Here is a 21,689-nt window from a genome sequence, read left to right as displayed (position 1 = left end):
TACTTTGCATTTGTCATTACATGAACAATGTATAGAGAGTAGCTAGCTTTGAACATTGAAAGCATGATAACACACTAGGTGTGTATGTGAGGGTGGTGAGTTAAAATCACCTAGACCTAGGATTGGTTTGCTTGGTTGATTATCTAAACTCAAACCTTTATACATCTAGGAGCAAGGAATTGATACTTATTCAGTAATATAACTTGTCCTTAGGTAGTTAGTTTCGCACTTATCCAGTGAAAATTGATAAAATCAAAGGAGTTTAGGCCTTAGTAGTCTTATCCGGATGCTAAGAGGGTAATTGGATACTTGGGATTGCATTACTTATAGTTTGAACATCAATGCATCCAAGTGAGGCTATGGTGAACAACCTAAAGCTCTAACTTTCATCCACTCTATCACATCTAGTTTAGCATAGCCTAGTTTACATTTCAAGTTTTTATTGTGTGTTAATTTGAGTTTAAACCATCTCCAAAACAAAAATCAAACCACTACATCATCTAGCATATATTCACCATGAACTTTGGTTCACTTGTGAGCCATTGTTTGTGATTTATACATTTGTATATTCATCTAGCACCTTTTAGATTTTCCCAAGCTATAGTGGGTTTGCCCTTGGATCCAATATCCCCTACTCATAATCCCTACACTATAACTTAGCCCTTATACTTGAGAGTGGCTATTTGGCTAACAAAACTCTATTAACAAGTGGAAAGCTGGTGGTCTTCAATGTTGTATTGATTACACGCATTCTATGCGTGTAATTGTACCTAGAACTAGGGCTGTCAATTTCGACACGACCCGATAACACGACTCGAAACCCGCACGAAATAAAGCGGGTTGAACTCGCACGATTAAAAAGCGGGTCGGCAGCGGGTCAATCCATCATGACCCATTTAATAAACGGGTCGGCCACAGGTCAACCCACCAACACGAAGTGAACCCGTATAACCCGATTATACTATACTTCTTCTTGAAATTTTGGACGTTGGGAGTATTTGATCCTAGGATTGGACAATTTGAAATATTTTGCTTCATCATTATTGGATTTAATTATTTATGAATTATATATAATTATTTATATTCTTCGTCTTATGAAATTTTTAGTGAATTTAATCAATTTATGCATGTTTTTAGTTAAATGGGTAGCAGTGTTAACCCTTAAATGGGTCATTTTGTCCAACACGACACGACCTATTTATTAAATGGGTTAAGCGGGTTGGAAACGGGTAACCCGTTTAATAAATAGGTTGGGTTTGGGTTTAAATTTTTGACACGATTAATAAATGGGTTGGGTTTGGGTTTGTCTCTTGTGACATGACATATACCTTGACCCGACACGAACCCAACCCGACACGACCCATTGACAGCCCTACCTAGAACACAAAAAATTAAGCTAATCTCCAAGTTAAATGTTATGTAATTAATCTATTTTTATTTATTTTGTAGGAAATAAGCGGAGTCAAAGATATCGGAAGAAAATAATGCAAAATCGGAGTAAATAGTAGAGAAATGAAGAAAAGAAAAAGTTGGATTAATTCATCATTGGTTTAATTAATTAATCAAACCATGATTAATTAATCATGTCAGCCACAGCCCACAGCTATAGTCACGTTTGTTAATTAAAAAATAGTTGTTCAATTAACTTGAGCCAATTAAAGGCTAAAGCGTGGCAGACCCATCTTCCCTACTTTTCTCTTATTTTTCTGCGCAACCCAAACCTTGAAATGATCTTTTCCTCCATCTTGTCTCTCCCAGCCACATTTCCCATACTCTCTTCTAAATGAATCTCAGCCACAGACCCATCCATTCCCTTAGGTCACAAAAAGGGCAGCAGAGACTATTATATAAATCCTCTACACAGAACTCTACAAGGGAGACAAACAGTGGCCGCACCATCATAAAACAGAGGCAGCCCTTTGGGCTGCTCTCTCTCCCTCCTTCCCCTCCATTTTTCCTCTTTTCTTTATAATTTCTTTTGAGATTTGAAGAACTACTCACACAAACCTTCAAAAATCTATCAAGGAGCTCAATTTATACAAGATTCAAGATTTGGGTATTTTGTGGGGTTGTAATTCAAGGCTAGTCATGCTAGCTTCATAGCTATTTGTGACTATCCTTGTTTTCTCCTACACTTCTCTACTCTTTGCTATTTGAATTTTGTAATTTTGATGTTCATGAATATGGGCTGTGAGTAGTTACTTTTGGGGGCTAGGGTTTCTAACTCTAGCTCAATTTTGATGTAATTGACATATTTTTCAAGTGATAAATAATGCATTTTCATATGGGTGCACTCTAATTACTATGCTACTTGGTTCTTGATGCATGAATTTAGGGAATTAACCACTCTCTTTGTTATGTGTTGAGATTTGTGATGTGTGATACAATTGGTGGTTCTTTTGTTCACTAGCTTCACGTAATTAGTGTGGTGTGTCAAGTAGTTGCTTAATCGAGAATGAATGATTGCCTAAGTTCCTATTTTCTTGTGCCCTTCGCCTTTAATCCTAGACGTTGTGGCCCTAACAAGGCATAATGATTAGGGTTAGAGAGTTCATTCTTGCCTTAACCGGAAGAATGGATACCAAATAAGAGAAATTGACTTAGTGGCCTTAACCGACATTAGGTAGAGAACTACGTAATCATTACATTTTAGGTTGTAACTATTGCATGCTTAAATCCCTAATTCTAGAGCTCTACGCCTTTAGCTCATGTTTTGGTAGCCCTGGTAAGGTACTAATTCATGAGTTAGAGAGTTCCTAACCGAAAATGTGAATATCCTTAAGGAAATTCGGCTTAGTGGCCTTGACCGGCATTAAGTACGGGATTTGGTTCTCATGAAAATTTGTTTGTTTGCTTGAAATGTGTTCGTTGCATTGAAATTGCTAGAGAGTGATTCCTAGCACCCAAAATCTATCTCTCTTTTATTTTTCTTCATTTTTAATTGTTGTTGTTAATTTAGTTTTTGACGTAGTCTTTTAGATAAATTAAAATCACAATTTTGAATGACAATTTCTACTTCATTGTAAATAGCCATCACTAGGCTCTTAGTTTTGATTAGGCTTCGGTGCAAACCAAAGCCGAGCATTGCTAGGGCTTGGTGCCTTAGAGTAGCATTTTTATTTATTTTATTTTCTTTATTTTTCTTTTGTTTGCTTAGTGACTTTAGTTCCGACTACCCAAGGATTGTGGGTTAGCCACTAATCCCCGTGGTACGATAAACTTTGGGCTTAATATTTCCCTATCTTGACAATGATACGTACGCTTGCGTAAATGTGTATCAAGTCATGTATGTGGTTCTCAGAGCTTTTAATCAATGAACACAATATAAGCTCCTATCCTTACAATCATAATGGACTTCTTACACACAACTAAAAATGCATTACAAAGACACAATTCTTGAACAACAAAAAGAAACAAAACATTACCTGACCAGATAGATCCTCGTCATCACTCAGATCTTAACTACAAAGAAAATACAGGTATAGTGTTACATAAGAAACCAATTGATTGAAAATAGACACGCGATAATAAATGCATATCACCACTAGTAGGAAGCTAACATTACCAAAGACGTCTGCAGTATGTTTAATGACCAGGTTTATGTTGCTTCTCTAACCAACCACTCGGTATGAAAGAAGAAATCTATATAGAAATTGGAAAAAAGAAAAATTAATAATTACCAAATGCTAAACAAACAAAATACAATCCATACTTGATTTCATCATACAGTCCATAGAATTTAATTAATTCACTGTAATCTGCAGGTTGCAATAGATGAAGAAACATAGTAAAGATTAAAGATATGAACATGCGATTCTTGACTATATCATAAAGCGATGGAAAGCAATACTTACAATAATGAGTCAGATTGCACAAAACTCTTGCATCAACTTCTCAGGAACTTGTAAAGTGACAATATTTTTCCCAATGAGAATGAGGCTTGATGAACCTGGAGTCTTATTGAAGTAATCTTCCATATGCAATTTCAATCATCAAAGGAGAGTATTTAGCATCAAAAGCCTAGAAGATAAAAAAACACTTGATTTTTTGGATGACAACTACATGGAGTATCAACATTCACTTATAAACAATTGAATGACAAGACAAAAGTTTAGCCCAATCTTTAAGCATGGCTACTTTTAGGCCAATAAACAATTTACATGCAATACTTTAGCAAACCCAATAGTGAATTGAAGTTTCTAAAAGAATATAAGTAGCCAAATCAATCTTTAAGCATCCCTACTTCTACCAGTGCATTGAACTTTTACTCGCACCTCAAAATTTACATTTATTTTTTGTAATGGACTTGACCATTCTGTAAAACCATTACTCATTCATGTCCTACACAAGAGTAAACATATATATATATATATATATATATATATATATATATATATATATATCCTAAACCAATTTATGATTCAAGTCACAAATTTGATCTAGAAATTTGTTTAAATCAAATATATGGTGGAAAAAGGAATTTCCTTGGTATGACATAACTGGATCATCTTTGCAATCTATAACATTTGAAATGCATTCAATACCTCAGATCAATATGAAATATAATTCAAAAAATTAAAAAGTTTGAAGATGATACATGATAAACAAGTGAGAGATCGAAGAGAATGCCAATGGTTATTACAAGACCTTCATCAGAATCAAAAAAATCTTAAATCAACATGCAACCCAAATATTTATCAAACAATGAAGAAGTTGAAGAGAAAAAAAATAGCATATCGAATAAGAGAAATCCTTGGACAACGACTGCTTATTGTTTTTCCTAGATTCGGTAGTAGTTAGTCACTCGGAGCCGGAACCTAGTTTAGATCGAAGATATTGTCCGAGCACAGTCTTAAGTTTCAATTTGGGGATGAGAAACATAATAAAAATTCCCAAATCTCAAAAGCCCTAAATTGGTATCGGAAATATAAAATTACTTTGTTCAAGAGTGTGGCTTTAGGGAAAAAATGGTTCAAGAAGTAGATTAAGAGATGAAAATTGTAAATCTGGAGGTCGATTGTGAAGAAGAGGGCATCTGGTCACTCATGCAATCCAAAAGGTAGTGGGGTTTCGCCATAAGCTCCAAATCGAAGAGACTTTCTCTATAATATTGAACAAGTAGAATATAAAAATAAAAGGAAAAAAATATTTGGAGACGGAAGAGAGTAAAGTGGTGACTATTTGGCGACGGAAGAGAGTAAAAAAGCATTATTAATGTAAGAAAGGAAAGCCTCATATGGCAACGAATGTGTTTTACTTCTTACAATTCTTTAATTGTGGACCTCCCTCTGAAAAATAATGAAGTATTGGCACGGTTATACTCTCTACCTTGGAGAAGCAGCACTATAGGGATGAAATATATATGTGGCCTTTTGAGTGATTCTCTTAAAATACACTACTAGAAATCGGGCCTATGACTACAGCCCCAATAGCGATGACTAGCCTTCTGTGCCAAATATAGCTATAGATGAGTAATAGATGTGGGAAAGTGAGAATTTTTTAAGCAAATAATTCAATGATTCATCACAATTCAAGGCAAACCAAATGAATAAATCCACCTGCTGAACAAGTTTCAAATTCCAACATAACAACTCAACAAATCCCAGTAAGTTTCAAATCTTCCAAGTTCCAAATAAACAACCAAACAAGTTCATAATTCGGAAAAAAAAAAAAACAAAGTAAACAAGTTCATAAATAAACAACTAAGCAAGGAGGCAGCTCCTTCACATGGATCCAGCACTCCAGGTCTCCAGCTCCAGCAGCTTCATTTAAGTTCCATCCTAGCAGTGATTCAAAGATGTATATAGCCTTAATGAGCTTGGACAGAAGGATTGTTCCCTGCAATTCAAGAACATGACCAGCAGCAATTCAAAAACGTCACTTGCAGCAATTCACAAACATGACCAGCAATTTAAAAACTTTCAACACTAACCTTGGTTTGCCACAACAGTTTTCTTGTATCAAAATTATGATAGCAGACCTTCATCGCCCTTTTAGCTTGTGAGCTTATAAACCCCCAAAATTGATGCAGACCAAATCACCAAAATTGATAGCAGATCTTCCTCGCAGATCAATCTTCTCACTGCCATGAATGATTGAACGAAAATCGCATAAGAGAGGTGAGTCGAAGAAGAGGTGGTATCGAACTTACAGTGGGTCGAACCGTCGAAGCAAAGCCGTGGGTAGACGGCGACATAGTGGATCGGCGATTCTGGGTTAGAGATTAGGGAGAGTGCGAGGCTTAGACTGAGAGGCTGAGGGAGTGAGTCGAAGAGAGGCTAAGAGAGTGAGTCGAAGACTGGGCTGAGAGACAGAGAGAGTGAGACTGAGAGATTTGGCGGCGACATGGTCTGAGACTGAGAGAGGGTTTGGGTGAGTCGAAGAGAGGCTGAGGGTGAGTCGAAGTGTGGGAGAGGCGTTTAGGTTAGGGTTAGGTCTTTAGTTGGGATCGTAATCCCTTGCAGCATACATATTGTAAGCATATTATCCTACCAATAATATACAGACATGTGTCAAAGAACACAACCTTAGGGCATTCGAGCTTTTTTTATTTTATTTCTGAGGCCCGGGCCCGGACCGTTTTATATTTATTTCGGGCCGGGCCTTGCAAAACAGGAAAAACTAAAGCCCGGACCGTCGGGCCGGTTCCGGGCTAAAATCCCAGCCCTAGTGTATTTTACCCATAGTTCATTAAAACTCTAGAATATATAACCTAACATATAAATTATATGTTGGTAATTGAAAATATTGGAATTGAAAAAAAAGGAAAAAGAAAAGAAGCATAAATAAATTATTTCTTATATAATTAAGCCAATTCTTGAGGGAATGGTTAAATTTTTGAACTACCGTATATGCCCTCATATAATATAGATATTAATAAATAAATTATTTCTATATGAGGATAAGATAGTCAATTGACTATATCATATTTCAAAATATTGCAATATCTCCCATGAAAAAAGGAGAAACTTTTGTAACTTTTTTTAATTTAAAAAAATAAAAATAAAAGCCAATTGACATGTGCGGAGCACATGTTAAAGGGCTAGTTCTTATTAATTTTGGTAAACGCTTAATGAGAGTTAATATTTCACGAGTGCTAGTTTTCTATTAAATTTTGTTATCAGATTTTTGACTTTATATTAACAATGTTATTTATTATGACTTGTGGTAGTTACTGTACAATATTGGGGGACAGGGGTCCAGTTAGCTAAACACACATAATTTTGTATAATTGTACAATTTCTTTTTGTTAATTTGTTGTGTCATGTTGCTTGGGGGGACTCTGAACCCTTTCATGCCTATAAGTGGTTCCTTCGTTGTGAAGTATATAAATGAGGATTACTGTAGCCTAGGCTTAATACCTGTTCCAATTCACATTTAGGTGTTAACATTAGCAATCCTAGTTTATACCGCACTATGTGGTTGGAGGATGACAAAAATTGTTTAGAAATAGGAGTTTCGAACATAAATATGTTTGAAATCACATAATCGCTCAATATTAACTATCTACTAAAACTGCTAAATACTTTTCCCGCCTAATTAACGATAATGGATCAACCTGAGCCGAAACGAGAGAACACGTATTTGCTATTTATTTATTTTTTTAATTTTTACGAACCTGCCATTAGGAATGCTAAAACTCTATCTACCCATGTATGTAAATTAATTCATCACAATTTCGTTTCTTCCATGATAAAATGATATTATTTTACATTTTTAGAGAATATATTGTCCCGATCACGGTTCGATACACATCATAGTTGGTGGGGGGACATCTAGTTTATATCAGTATGACGTTATTTAGAGTCTGTCATTATCATTCCATAAATTAGCTATTTTATGAGCTTTAGTCGATGTCAAACGAAGATACTATGCCAATAATAGCTTTAGACGACAGATGATATCTGTCGTCTGATATGCAAATGATCTGTAGTCTATCCAGCTGTCATCTCTTATGGCATCAGACGACAGATATCCTCTGTCGTCTGTTCTCACTCAGACTACAGAAGTTTCGTAAGGCTCTGTCGTCTGAACAACCCAACTTTGAAGGATTTGGAACTTTCTGTAGTTATTAATCACATACAACGACATATTAATGTTGTTGAAATGAGGTACAAACTACAGTTTTAATAAAACCTCTGTCGTCTGAAAACAAATAAGAACACATATATATGTTGTCTGAAGTTACCAAAATAAAGACTTGTTTGACAATCTATTGTTTGAATGCATTTTTAACGACATTTAATTGTTGTTTGTAAATCACTTATAATTGGATAAATTATGCTCATCTGTCGTCTAAATAGTTGTAAGACTTTATTTTTATGTCGTCTGTTTTGTATTCCAACCACAGTTTTAAGTTTTTATGTTGTCTGATAGAAAATAAAATTTCGCATTTCTGTTGTTTGATAATCAATTGAACTTCAGTTTTATGTTGTCTGATAGAAAATAAAACTTCGCGTTTCTGTACAGTAGTCATCAAAAAGGCAGATTAATTATAAGATCAATTCCTCATTGCATAAATTAACCCACCAAAGTACATTGCATAAATTAACCCACCAAAGTACATTTCCATCAGTAACATAAATTGGATATCAGTACGCACTGCAGTAAACACTACTAGAAATCTGTTCATAGACATCGCATGTTTTAAATCGGTCAGACTTGCACACGATGTAAAAACCTAATCTAACATCGTTTTACAAAAATACCGATTTAAATGTATATCATTAACATCGGGTCTTAAAATGACCGGTGTTAAAAGTTTTGTTTGAAAATTTGCGGGAACCTATTTTTGCAAAACGCGCTAAGTGTTTTAAGTGAATTGAAGAAGCGGGTACTAAATCTAAAAACTTTCACACTTAGAAAAAAAAATTAAAGCCCGATCCCAAAAGTTGGACAGAAAACCCTAAGCTCTCGCGCGGCCTCCATCTCACTCGAACTCGCCTTCATTCTGAACTCACCCCAAACTGGATCTCCTCCCAAACCCTACCTCCATCTCCTCCCTTCCTTCCTTCATCTACGTCCTCAGCTTCTTCGGCATCAACTCCGTCCAGTCCGGCATCGACTCTGTCCAGTCCGTCCTCAGCTTATTCATCGAAGCATTTCTAAACAGCGCCGTTCCGTCTTAGCCTCTAGAATCGAAGCAAGAGAGCGGCGGCCAGTCGGCGAGACTCACTTCAGAGAACGACTCTGTTGTGGGATTCGAAGGATTTGCCTGTCGAAGGATTCTAGGAGTCGCCGGTCGGAGACGAAGTAATCTTAGTACGTATTGTTCTAGTTCTATATATGTAAATGATAGAGTCAATTTCAGTCGTTTTACTTGTTGATGGTATCAGGCTTGTGGGAGATTTGTTGTGTTTATGAATAGGCTTCTCAGCTTATTCATAGCTTTTGTTCGTTCATATGGATTTGATTTCAGTCTTTTTAGCTCTTGATTGTTCGTTGTGGTTCATTGTTCTTCTTTAGCTTGTGAGCGATTGCGTTTGGGGAGTTGAGCGACTATTCAGAGTTGTGATCGACAAGCAGGTCATTTACTCGAGCCCCTCTTTTTATTTTTTGCTCTTCCATGTTTTCATTTGTGAAGTTTGTTTGATTTTGGGCGAAAACATAGAGGACCTACATCGATTTCCTGGCTTGTAGCCGCTGCAGCCTTAAACCGCTAAGTCGGGGTTTTAAGGCAAAAGAAACCCAACCTTGTCCAGAGGTTAGAGACGGCGGGACTGTGGCAGGAGACGAATGGCTGCTCTGAAATTTCCGATTCCTCGAAATAAGATGGAGCAATAAGCAATGTCAAGCATTCCCCAAATTGCAGATAACCGAAATTTCAAAGCTTTCGTCTTCAAATTTGATCTCAATCAGTAGAGAATTAGGGATTTGATTTTCCAATTTTGGGTGCGAAAAGGTGGACCAGAAAGAGAAGATAAGGTCTCTTTGGAGCTGACAGAGGAGATTCTCCGAAGCATGGAAGTTGGGCTGGCTTTCAGGGACTACGTAATGGCTCTGTCTCTCTCTGTTTCTGATTTCTTTTAGCTCAATTGAATCAAAACCTAATCTTTTTATTTCAAATGTTTTGTTTTGATTGTGAGGATGCTGGATTAAGCTGCTCATTTGTATGTGTTATTTGTACATATGTTTTGTTCTTTCATTATTTTAGCACTTTCTTTTGTCAACTGCAGGTTACTTGATAGAAAAGATTGAATTTGAAAATCTACTTCACAAAGCTTCAGTGTCTTTTTGTGCAACTCGAGTTGCTTCTTCAGGTACTTTTCCTTTTCTCAGGTCATTTTAATTGAAAGCATATATGCTCAAAATTTGATTACATCTGCAGGTACCACTAATCTAGATTTGTTATTTGAACTGCTTGTATTTTTCTATATATCAGGTTTTTTTTAGTTTTAGATACTTTAGACCATTATATATGTTGAATACACATAACTACCAAGAACTTGGCTACTCCAGAAATGTCATACATAGTCCCAATTGTAATTTATAGTTGGATTTTTTATTTAATTTTAGATTATTTATTTACTTTTGAATTTTTGTAGGCCATGGTGGGTATTCGTATCTCTTGGAGCCTCTGTGCTGGTTGGGATTGATTACAAGTAAGTTTCTTCTGACCAAGTTTTATTTTGCCATTTTTGGACTAAGTTATGATCTTGTTTGGCCAACATTGTGATCTGTTTTGGGTGTTGCATTGTTATTGAGATGGGCACTTGCTCCCCCGTTGGTTGTAGCAAGCTCGTTCAAGCTTCCATGTCGTTGATCCCCAGAACCACACTCACACTCACACTCCCCAGAACACGTTCATCCTAATTCCTATATTATCACAAAAAGAAATTACGGCATTGTACTTCCATGTAATCAAACCCTATTAAAAATTGTTGCATATCGAAGGTTAGAGTACCTGTTGGAAGGATCATACTGGAGTTGCCTGCTGGAATGTTGGATGATGACAAGGGTGATTTTCTCGGCACCGCAATCCGTGAGGTCTCTCTCTCTCTCTCTTTCTCTCTCTCTCTCTCAATATGTATATATGTATAATGCCATGTATATTTGCTGTGTCATATCTCTTTCTGCTTGTATTTTGGAAAGTTCATGTAATCAGCTGAAAATTAATTTAGATTCCTTCTAAACCACAAGCTATGGTTTTGGTTTATTAAAAAGATTATTGTTCCAATAATATATGATGGTTGCTTGAGCCAAAAAAGACGGGTGGTTGGTTATAGTTCATGGCTATCCATATCCATCATCACCACAAAACCATAAGCTTTTTAGTGATCAATAATATGCTTTTCCTCCGGCCCCTGTGTCTTGGAGAGTTTTATTACTTGTTTATATATTTTTCCTCTCTTTAACTTGGTACTGGTTTTCTCCTTTTTGTTTCGTCCTCAGAAAAACCAATCTAGTTTCTTTACAAGGTACTCTTGAGATTCATTACTGCTTGTTCTTGCTTATGCAAATATGCCTTGTTCAATACTTTTATTTTTCCTACTTGTCTTTGTATATTTCTATCGATCCTGAGTATGTTGCTTTTTAGAATCTTTTGAAATTTTATTTGTTTGACTGTTTTCTGCTTCTTTTGATAATCAACAGTCAAGTACTAAGTGTAAGATGCAAGTTTTACAACTTTAACCTAAAGCTAAGTTACATTATTCTTATTATAACACTCCAGGTGGAAGAAGAGACTGGCATATGCCTAAAACAAGAAGACTAATCAACTCTTGTAATGATTATATTCAGTTTTGTAGCCTTGAGTTACGTCTTCTTAATTTTTCACATTTACAGACTAATCAACTCTTGTAACGAACAAGTAGTATGTGTTTTATTCCAACATTGGTAGGTAAGCTGGATTTCAGGATCCTCATTTCAAGAGCATTGTTCAGTTATGTTGTTCATTTGTAAACACTTGACAGCTACTTGTGTCATTTTATGCTCGAACTTTGGTAAGACTTGTTATGCTAATTTGTTCCTCTGTTTTGTATATGCAGAGCAGGACATAAGTTAGAAGCTGCTATTTATCGATATTACTGGCAAAGTAGCTCTTGATTCATGCTGGTCAACTGGTGGATTTACCGACTGTTTACTTCAGTATGGTGCATTGTTTGTTTATGGACTTGATATTGGATATGGCCAGGTAACAACCCCTAAATCCAAATAAAAATATCTTATCTGTGAGTATACCAATTTGCTTCTATTCTTGTTCAATCATTAGTTATGGTATGTTAATCTTTTTTTTCCTTCAAATTTTAGTTTACAATTGTAGCTGGGGTCATACTGTTAATCTTTTTTTTTTTTTTTAGCAAAAAGACTGAATCTTATATTTGCTATGGATTTGTTGGCTTAACTTTGTTGTACCTGGAGTTATGCTTTTGGATCTGCACAATCTTTTTGGGTTAGCAGTTGAATTAGTGTACTTGGATCACATGCTATACGGATCAGCAATTTGAGACTAGGGAATGAACTGAGCTAAAAGATAAGTTCTTTTTTAAGTGGCAGTATATGTTTAGTTGCTTGGGCAAAATTCAAACGGATCAGATTTACTGAAAGTTCTGCCTTGGTAAACATATTTCCGGAGTAGTCGGAATCACATTAATGTAAAGCATCCATTTTCTTGAATCAATGTAGGTCCTGGCATGGAGGATTTGAAATGCGTTGCTGTACTACCATTGTACCATATATATGTTACTGTTATTCATTTTGAACCTCCCTACCTTGTATTTGCTTTATTCTAAATCTTTCAACCTGCTTCACTTCTCCAATTGTTTCTCTAGCTTGTTTTGAACAAATCTCAAAAACCTTTGTTCTTATCTTTTTAAGAGAAAATTTGCATTGCTTCTGTGTTATCATGTAAAGTTGGAATAGATATCTAGAAGGGAAATTTGTAATGTTTTTGTCTGTTTCTCCTTTGGTTATTGTCACAGTGGTCCAGGCAGAGCTAGTATATGCACCACACCATTGCATTCCCACTTGGTTAATGTGGGGTTTGCTAAAGTGTAGCATCTTCCATATAACAGGAAAGTGACTAACTCATTGATTGATCTGGGAGTCACTAAGACTCACACCAAACCACATGTTCAAGATATAAAGTCACTAAACTACATCAATTTAGGTCATAGGGAAGTGAGAGATTGCTCTTTTTTGAGCTCTCTGTTTGATTACTCATAAAGTTGGTGCTTCTGCAGTTGTAGCATCTTTGGTTCTTCAAGGAGTTATCCGTGGTTTTAAGGATACAAAAACTCATCTTATCCAAGTTTTGTGTCCCTTTGTGCATGAACAGTCATTTTCAAAAGATAACCAGTTGTTTAAGTGTTAAGTTGTCTGCTGCATGTTATTAACTGATAAGCTGTATGAAGTTATAGCTTATAATATACCTTCATTTCATGGTCAATCCTTTGAGGAGTTGTATTATTGGCATGCAAGTGCCATTAGCTCAGTTACAGCCATTCAATTTTTCAGATTATACAAGTTCTCATTGAAATCTTATTGTAAGTCTAAGAGTTTAGAGTATTCCAGGTTGCAGATGAACTTGTAGCAGAGTTTTCTGACCCTATCAATGGTGTCACATCCCCTGATCAAATTGACGAGGTGCGCATTGAAGTGACTGATTATATACAGAGTTTGATGTAGGAATGTGACTGCCAAAATGTTTTTTTAGTAAGGCTAGCTAGTTTTGGCTTTGAAGCAAAGCTTGGTGTGGAACTTTTGTACATTGTTGCTCGTATGTTTCCAAGCTAGCTTTTGTAAGTTTAGGGGTTTATTTTGTGAATTATGTTGAATCATGAATTTGGAAAGAAAATTAATGGGAAAGCCCCTTATTTTGGATGATGAGAAATGTAATTTTTTTCCCAGCAATAGCTAAATGCAAAGTTTTCACATCATACTTGTCAAAGTGAAGTGAAGTGTATTAAAGCATAATAAAACAGTAATGCTAAGGAAAACGAAGTCTGTTGAGAGATTAGAAATCAGTATCAAAAATGAAATCGATGTCCTATGATTATCAATATATCGAATTGTAACTCAAAATCGATGTAATCAAAATTACTGCACATCGATTTCTAATCACCAAACCGTAATCTATTATGAACATACAAATCACCTACCATAGAGTAAACCGATGTGTGGTCAAAAGGTGAACATCGGTTTTGGAAATAATAAACGATGTCTTCAATGAACTAACACATCAGTTTGAATAAACATAGTCGACGTAAATAATACCGTTGAACATCGGTTTATTTAATTGAAAACGATGTTCAGTCTTAAAACAAACATCATTTCTGAATAAAAACACGATGTAGAATAAAGATACAGACATCGTTCCTAGGAAAATAATGTAGCAACCTACATGTAAAAATGACCACGAACAAACAATACTCATGGGAACTGATGTCTACAAGTGTACTGGACATCGCTTCTGGAATAGAAATCGATGCAAATGTTCAAGTAGGTATTGTTCGACATATATTTTTTGATAATCAATTGAACTTCAGTTTTATGTTGTCTGATAGAAAATAAAACTTCGCGTTTCTGTACAGTAGTCATCAAAAAGGCAGATTAATTATAAGATCAATTCCTCATTGCATAAATTAACCCACCAAAGTACATTGCATAAATTAACCCACCAAAGTACATTTCCATCAGTAGCATAAATTGGATATCAGTACGCACTGCAGTAAAGAATAACCCTACATCTCCAATCAATATTCAACATTGTGGGTGACAGTTGTAGGAGGGCTCCCTGTTACTCCTGACCCTGATAGCCTAACCTCCAGGCCATTTTCTGGTAAGACCTGCAATTGTTACATCAAACGAAGGCGATGAACTTAGACCAATTTATTCAATACTGAAAGGCCTCTCATGCATCAAAGTGTAAGTTAAGTACCTTGACAATAGGTTTTTGCACCAAAGTGGACTGGGAAGCAATTGCAGTCATATAAAGGGTTACATGTATTTGTTGAGTCCCGAAGCTGCAAAATGCGAACTTCATTGGTTATCTGATGGACAATATATTTTCTACAACCAACCTAGTCAGTACACATTATTTCTACAAGACTTAGAACACTCACTTGATGAACTGCTTCCTCAGTGAATGGGAACCAGTACCGCATTCCCACATAGACATTCACCGGCATGTCCTTTGATTCCAAAGCCATTTTCAGTGCATTTGCCTGTATATCACGTAGTAAACAAACTTTTTAGCACAAAAATTCATGAACAGAACAGACTAAGCCGCATTATATCTACCTGCTCATCTGTCATCTTACGCAAGGGTGAACCACCTCCTATAAAAGCATACCCTTCCTTGTTTAACATCAACCCCTGCAAACTATAATTAATTAATTTAACTACATCAATATGGTCCTCACACAAAAGCACTATTATAAAAACTAAAGACAAATAAACAAACAATAGGTTCTAATAACTTTTACATTTCCAACAATTGCATTCGAAATAGATAACAAATGAAAACTTCAATATAACAGCAAAATCAAAATGCATAAACAAAAACCAAAGGAGGAATCCAATGCATGCCAATTCTACAAGTCTATTTCAGGGGAAAAAAATGAAGGTAAGAAAATAAAGACCATGTAATCTGAAAACAGAAACTTGACTATTGTAGCAGCAATTGTTCCACAATCCACTATTTAAAGTCATATTCAGTTCATGTTGTGCAAGACACCAGTCTAGGAGTTTGTCTTTCCAAATCCACAAACATTAACTTCAAACAGCTCAACATGAGAGTCCCAGTAAGTATCTGAAACTTGTATGTAAATTCAATAATCCCACATAATTAAATACTTGTGATATCACTGACATTATAAATAAATAATGTCTGCAAAAGAAGCTACAACAAAGAAGCCAGCAACTGCAACTTTGTCTGTGAGCTTCCTACAAAAAAGAAGGTCAGGCGCCAGTAGTTATAACAAAATAGATGTAGCAAGATTGAAATTGTACAGTGATTTAGTGAATAATACAACAGTTCTTTTAGAAAAATTTGATGTTGGAAAAATTTGCGAGTAATTCTTTACCAAACTCTGGATCCGGGCAGGCTCTGAGAACTCATACTTGTCATCAGGCTGCAAGAAGAAAAATATAAGATGGCCATCCAGACATAGTGTTGAAAAAAAGAATTGAACAAATAGCTGGACACACATTCATTGGCCAACAAACAACACAGGCACATGCAAAATGAACAAATGTCATGAAATAAGAAATGAAGGAGGTAAGGTACCCTTAAATATAGTTTGATCTGCGTCCCACGGCTAATGATATTTTCTGGATCAGTTTCTACCCTAATCACATAAGAGCTACTGCTCAAGACAGTCATCCAGACTAGAAGCTCAACCATGAGCAGATAGTTTTTACAAGGCATAAGACTAAAAAAAGTGTGAAACCAAAACTGCACCTGCTTGTCAGCAACAAGAAAAGCAGAATAGAACCCAACACCAAATTGACCGATCAAACCGTTGTCTGCACCAAGATCCTTATTTTCCAAACAAGATATAAGCACAAAGATCAGATTCAAAAGCATCAATAAACAAAAACAAGATTCAGTAGACTGCAAAACAATGCATTATGAGAGAGACCTTCAGAGCCGTCAAGAATTTTGAAGTACCACTCTGAGCAATGGTACCAAGGCAGTCAATGAGTTCCTCCTTCGTCATCCCAATACCAGTATCCCTAAAATTCAGACACCAACATGTCAATCATCTCCACTAATCCATCAAGGAACAAAACAGACTTAACAATCAACTCAAATTTGGAATCCGAACAGCTAAACTCATCAAACAATTATCATACAACCCTAAATCAGAAAAATACGAACAAAAAGAAAAAGAAACCAAATCTGGAATATGGATTAGAAACCCTAGATTAGACAGATACCATAGATCGGCGAGATAGATTCGCAGGTAGCTGAGAGGCTGGTCAAATGCCCACTAAATTGAGTATGAGATATTGCCCTTCAGGAGGTTCATGTCGAAATGTTAGATACGGAATTTCAGCTGCAGGAACATGAATAATCAAACAGAGAGCCACAAATAGTTCCAAAAGAACAACAATTCTATGAAACTTGGTTTGTTGCAAATCACTTCAATTCCAACTAGTTTGAACACAATAGTACACTAAAAACCCATACCCAAATCAAAAGGTTAAACAAATTCAGATCATAGACGTCAAAATTCATAACCTGGTGCTGCTAAAGGTACCGGGTGAAGTTAGCTTCGTCAAATGTTCTCTTCCTTGCAGAAATACAATAAAGAAGCATCAGCAGCACCAGGCAACCGACAATTTCCAGTTAGTGACAGAGTCCCTATCTCCCTCTCAGTACCTTTTGTGTTCTCCATGGCCTAAACTTTTCTTTTAGACTTTCTTTTCTTATTACTATAATGCAACATTAGCATGCATGTCATCTAATTAGTAAAAAACCTCCATGTCAATTATGTCTAAGAACCTGATATCAAAAGGAGAAACATAATCAAAAGGCAAACTAAAAATGCATGGACGCTATTAACAAAGCATAGCACAAATATATATATATATATATATATATATATATATATATATATATATATATATATATATATATATATATATATATATATATATATATATATATCGAGTGTTTCTTTGAAAACAAGTAGTAGATATAAATGGGGTTTTTAAACGTGTATAGTGTTAGACTCAACATGTCGTGAACTTAGCAAGATAAATTGAGACTGTCGGGTAAACAGTAAAGGAGAAAGTGCTACTTTTATACAGTCAAACATCAGAAATCAGACATGAGTTATATGTTCTTTACCATAAAACTCAGTTTCTGAAACCTTCCGTCAATTCTAGATATTATGTAGACAATCTAGGATTTTACAATGCCATCCCTGTTCTCAATTGATAAATCACACTCAATTCCGGTTCCACAGTCTACAAGCTTGATTATAGAAACCCTAGCACTCATAATCGTCTGTACACCAGCAACATGCCCTGCCCCTACAACACAAAGATGTACAACTGAGAACAATACAATGACTAATGGAGCACAATGACTTGCATCTGATAGACACACACACACACACACACACACACACACACACACACACACATATATATATATGCGTATTTGTGCGTGTGCGTGCGTGTGAAGCATACATATACAGATGCAGAAACACCGAGATGATCTGGTTAGGACCTAAGTTTGAAGGCTCTGAGGACAACATGTGAGGACCATCCAAATTGTGATCTCATGATTTGAAATGTCTCTTCTGTAGGTCCTATTTAAAATCAACCCTACAAAAAAACTCATCAAACTGGGATCATTTAGTCATCTAATTGTGACTGAATTAGTAAAACTAATAGTGCTTCCCAACACTTAAATGATTAAATGCATTTGGATTCGCCTGATTCTGTGCAAAGAAGAAAATTTAAAGGGAACCTATAGTACTTGACGAGCTCGTTCAAGACCGGAGATCTCTCTTCCAAGAACAAGAGCATGAGGAAGCAATTTCAACAGTACCCACAAATATAAACACTAATCCCTACCATAAACCCATAAATTTGAACACCCACCAATTGAAAATTAGGGAGAGAAGAGAGTACCTGAAAGTCGAAGCTTCTCTGGTCTTGATTTTGGAGTTGGGGTTCAGTCCTCAAGCTTCTATCTGCGTTGATATAAAGAAATTAGGTCAAGGAGAGCTGAAGTAGAGGAAACCCATTTGTTCTTTTTGTTCTGTTGTAATGAAACGAAGAGGGAATTTGATATGGGTAAAGAGGGAATCTGAAAATTACTCAGACGACATACCCAAACTTGCTTTGCCGGAATCGCAGGAGGATGGGAGTGTGTGTGAACTGGAGAGGGTGAAAGGGATTGAGGGTGGATTGAGGGATTGAGGTTCATGAGAGTGTGAGAGCGTGCGAGGGAGAGATTGACTGAGAGTGAGAGGCGGCAATTGTGTTTTTAGATCTAGGGTTGGTTTTTTTTTTTTTTTTTTTCAGCTAAGGGAAAGGTCCTAGCAAAATGAGTGGGAAAGCCCGAGTTTTTCTGTTTTAGCTAAGGGAGGGAACTGGGAATACTATAGATTAATTAGGGTTTGTTTCCCATTTACTTAGACGACATATGAATGTTGTCTTAATTTTCTACTTGTCTTCCGTTTACTCAGACGACATATAAATGTTGTCCTAACTTTCCACTTTTTCATTGCGAATTTATCAGTTCTTTCAGACGACAGATATCTGTCGTCTTAATTTTCTAACTTACTAAAAAGATGAAAAAACTGAAATAGTATAGATTCTCATGCTATTCAGACTACACAATTAATTTATATGTCGTCTAAAGAATTTTAAAAGATTCAGACGACAGAAAACAAAAATTTTGTCGTCTGAAATGTGTCGTCTGAAGGCATTATTGGCATAGTGATGTCCAACTACAATATCTTTGGACTTATTAAAATGACAACAAAGAAGTGGAATTAATCTTAGCTACTATAAAAGGAGGCACTCTATTAGTATCAAAGGGTTTCGACAATTTTTTAAGTGCCCATAATATTCTTTAACATAAAAATTTAAAAGTCATAAAATTATATAAAACAGTTATTATAGTAAAATTTAAAATGTAAAACATATAGCCTACAGTATATGAAAAAGTGAATGTTATGGGTAACAAGGAAACTTCACGTTTGTAAAATATAATGTATGATGTAAGTAATACTATATGTCTTTCATATATTATAACTTCAATCCTATAACTATTCATTGTTAAAATTGGTTCTAACCAAATTTAGGAGAGCGTGTCGTAATTATCATCTTCCTTTCCTCTGTGGTTATGGTAATACGTTCTCCAGTTTGTTGTCGTGGATTTGTTGGGTGTAATATTGGAGTGCAAAACTGTGTGTAAGACATTTATGAAGCTCATTGATGATCAGAACATTTATTTTTGCATCGGCATCGCCGAAATATGTGGTCTCACCATCACTACGTTTCAATTCTGGAAAGCTACACGACGTCGGTTATTCGCTAACTAGGAGACGAATAATCTAGAAGTACTATTTTGGCAAGCAATGTAAACCATGAAGAACTCGGGTAACGTTCCTTTGCCGATGCATTATTTACATATAGCTTCCAGGCCCGATATAGTATTTAGATATTCATATATGCGGATTGAGTACCACGACGTTGCCTATTATGTGTTGTTGATGTTTCAAGTGATTCAAGGAAACCATTTATCCAAAATAGGGGTGACGAAGATGCTTAGTCATATGATTTGGAGAAATAACGGATGAGATATAGTCTATTGTCAGGAAGAAGCTGACCAATGGGTGGATATAGGACAACCACCACATGACGACCTCTTGAAGCATATCCCTACCGACAATTCATTTCTTCCTTAAAAATGTCAGACGTGTGGTGAACACATATTTCAACGTCCATTCCTTGAAAATATGTGGTACATTAATAGTGACTCAAATCAAGATGAATGTTGTGACGTTAGCAAGTGCTATGCAGAAGCTGCAAAGCTGCAAATTTTTATTTCCAAATAGCATCTCGCAATCTACACCTAATCGGATATTTTGGCTATGAGAAAACATATTGGGACTCACAATCTTGGAAACACTACCCGGATGTTAAAACTGTCGTTTGGAGAGACTTTCCTGAAGAATAGAAAAGATATTAGGATGACTACTACCAATATTTTTCATGAAAACCTATTTATTTTATTTGTGATGTAATTAGTATTTTTATTTGTAGCATGTCATTATTTTTATTATGAACACCTGGATAATATAAGTATACATATATATATATATATGTACTTTTTTTTTTGTTTAATGTCGAAAACGTGTTGCGTTTTTATGTAGTTATCTAAGTTAAGAAATGCGCTATTAACGAATACTAAGAAATATTGTTGAAATGCATGTGTTAATCAAATTATTTAATTGTAATTTTTAAATGATATATTGTCCCGACCATGGTTCTGTACACATCATAGTTAATTGGGGAACATCTAGTTTAGATCAGTATGACGTTCTTTGGATTTAGCCATTGTCATGCCATAAATTAGCTTTTATGGGCTTTAATCGATGTCAAACGATGACGTCCAACATTTCTAGCCAAGACTGTAGCTGATGAAGTTAAAGATCTAGAAGAAACTTCAAAGAATCTGGTGACGGTGGAGAAGGAGTTTATCATGACACAACAATATCTAGAAAGATATTTGAAAAAGTACAAAAAAAAGAGAGGTGATTTTTGGAGGAATTTTAGCCGGATGGCTACCAAGCAAGGTTTATCAAGCCTATCGAGTTCTTTTGGAGGGGAGAGTGTTACGCCCTTGTCTAAATCTTGACACCATGGTCCCGTATTTGGTGTTTGGTTCAGGCGCAAAACTTGCAGAAGTCATGCTAAAGAAGTTGGCTCGTAATCCCGAAATTCCTGAAAATGCTGCTAAGAGAGTTGTTATAACCACAATGGTTTATGCATCATTCAATAATCTAAACATAGGTGGCCCCATCCACATTTTTGTTCTTCGCAATGGAGAGAATATAACTAGAGATGCAAGACATGAGATATTAGACTCATGCGCAGTTCATTTGCAGCGCTCAAGCTTTTGGATAAAAATCAGGCAGAACCATTTACTCATTTTGAGTCATTTATATCTTCTTAGCCGAATGTTCTATGCGCTTCTCTTGTGGTGGCAAAGAAGAAAT

The 21,689-nt window shown here is 35.8% G+C and overlaps 1 protein-coding gene and 1 long non-coding RNA gene across 6 annotated transcripts; one reads left to right on the top strand and one right to left on the bottom strand.

Annotated features, from left to right (window-relative positions):
• The first annotated feature begins 8,872 nt into the window (after positions 1 to 8,872).
• LOC133720184 (uncharacterized) lies at positions 8,873 to 13,836 on the top strand. Of its 3 annotated transcripts, XR_009851729.1 has the most exons (7): positions 8,873 to 9,261; positions 9,466 to 9,990; positions 10,176 to 10,259; positions 10,545 to 10,601; positions 11,785 to 11,839; positions 11,988 to 12,133; positions 13,513 to 13,836. It is a non-coding gene; the product is annotated as an uncharacterized LOC133720184 (long non-coding RNA). The 3 variants fall into 3 exon arrangements; XR_009851728.1 differs by having other exon boundaries at positions 11,785 to 12,133; XR_009851730.1 differs by lacking the exons at positions 11,785 to 11,839; positions 11,988 to 12,133; positions 13,513 to 13,836 and adding an exon at positions 10,734 to 10,799.
• A 695-nt stretch (positions 13,837 to 14,531) lies between these two features.
• On the bottom strand, positions 14,532 to 18,965 carry LOC133722661 (heat shock protein 90-5, chloroplastic-like). Of its 3 annotated transcripts, none has more exons than XM_062149527.1 (12): positions 18,791 to 18,965; positions 18,589 to 18,650; positions 18,182 to 18,279; positions 17,798 to 17,982; positions 16,882 to 17,000; positions 16,584 to 16,677; positions 16,229 to 16,480; positions 16,026 to 16,073; positions 15,241 to 15,315; positions 15,063 to 15,164; positions 14,879 to 14,977; positions 14,532 to 14,786 (listed from the first exon to the last, which is right to left on the bottom strand). In XM_062149527.1, the coding sequence occupies exons 6-12, from the start codon at positions 16,659 to 16,661 to the stop codon at positions 14,694 to 14,696; spliced, it is 747 nt and encodes a 248-aa protein (XP_062005511.1). In that variant the 5' UTR covers positions 16,662 to 16,677; positions 16,882 to 17,000; positions 17,798 to 17,982; positions 18,182 to 18,279; positions 18,589 to 18,650; positions 18,791 to 18,965; the 3' UTR covers positions 14,532 to 14,693. The 3 variants fall into 3 exon arrangements, with proteins under 3 accessions (XP_062005511.1, XP_062005514.1, XP_062005513.1); XM_062149530.1 differs by having other exon boundaries at positions 14,879 to 14,963; XM_062149529.1 differs by lacking the exon at positions 18,182 to 18,279.
• Positions 18,966 to 21,689: the final 2,724 nt, after the last annotated feature.

This window comes from Rosa rugosa, chromosome 7, assembly GCF_958449725.1.
Source record: "Rosa rugosa chromosome 7, drRosRugo1.1, whole genome shotgun sequence".
Taxonomy (NCBI): domain Eukaryota; kingdom Viridiplantae; phylum Streptophyta; class Magnoliopsida; order Rosales; family Rosaceae; genus Rosa; species Rosa rugosa.
This window is presented reverse-complemented; position numbering and strand designations above follow the sequence as displayed.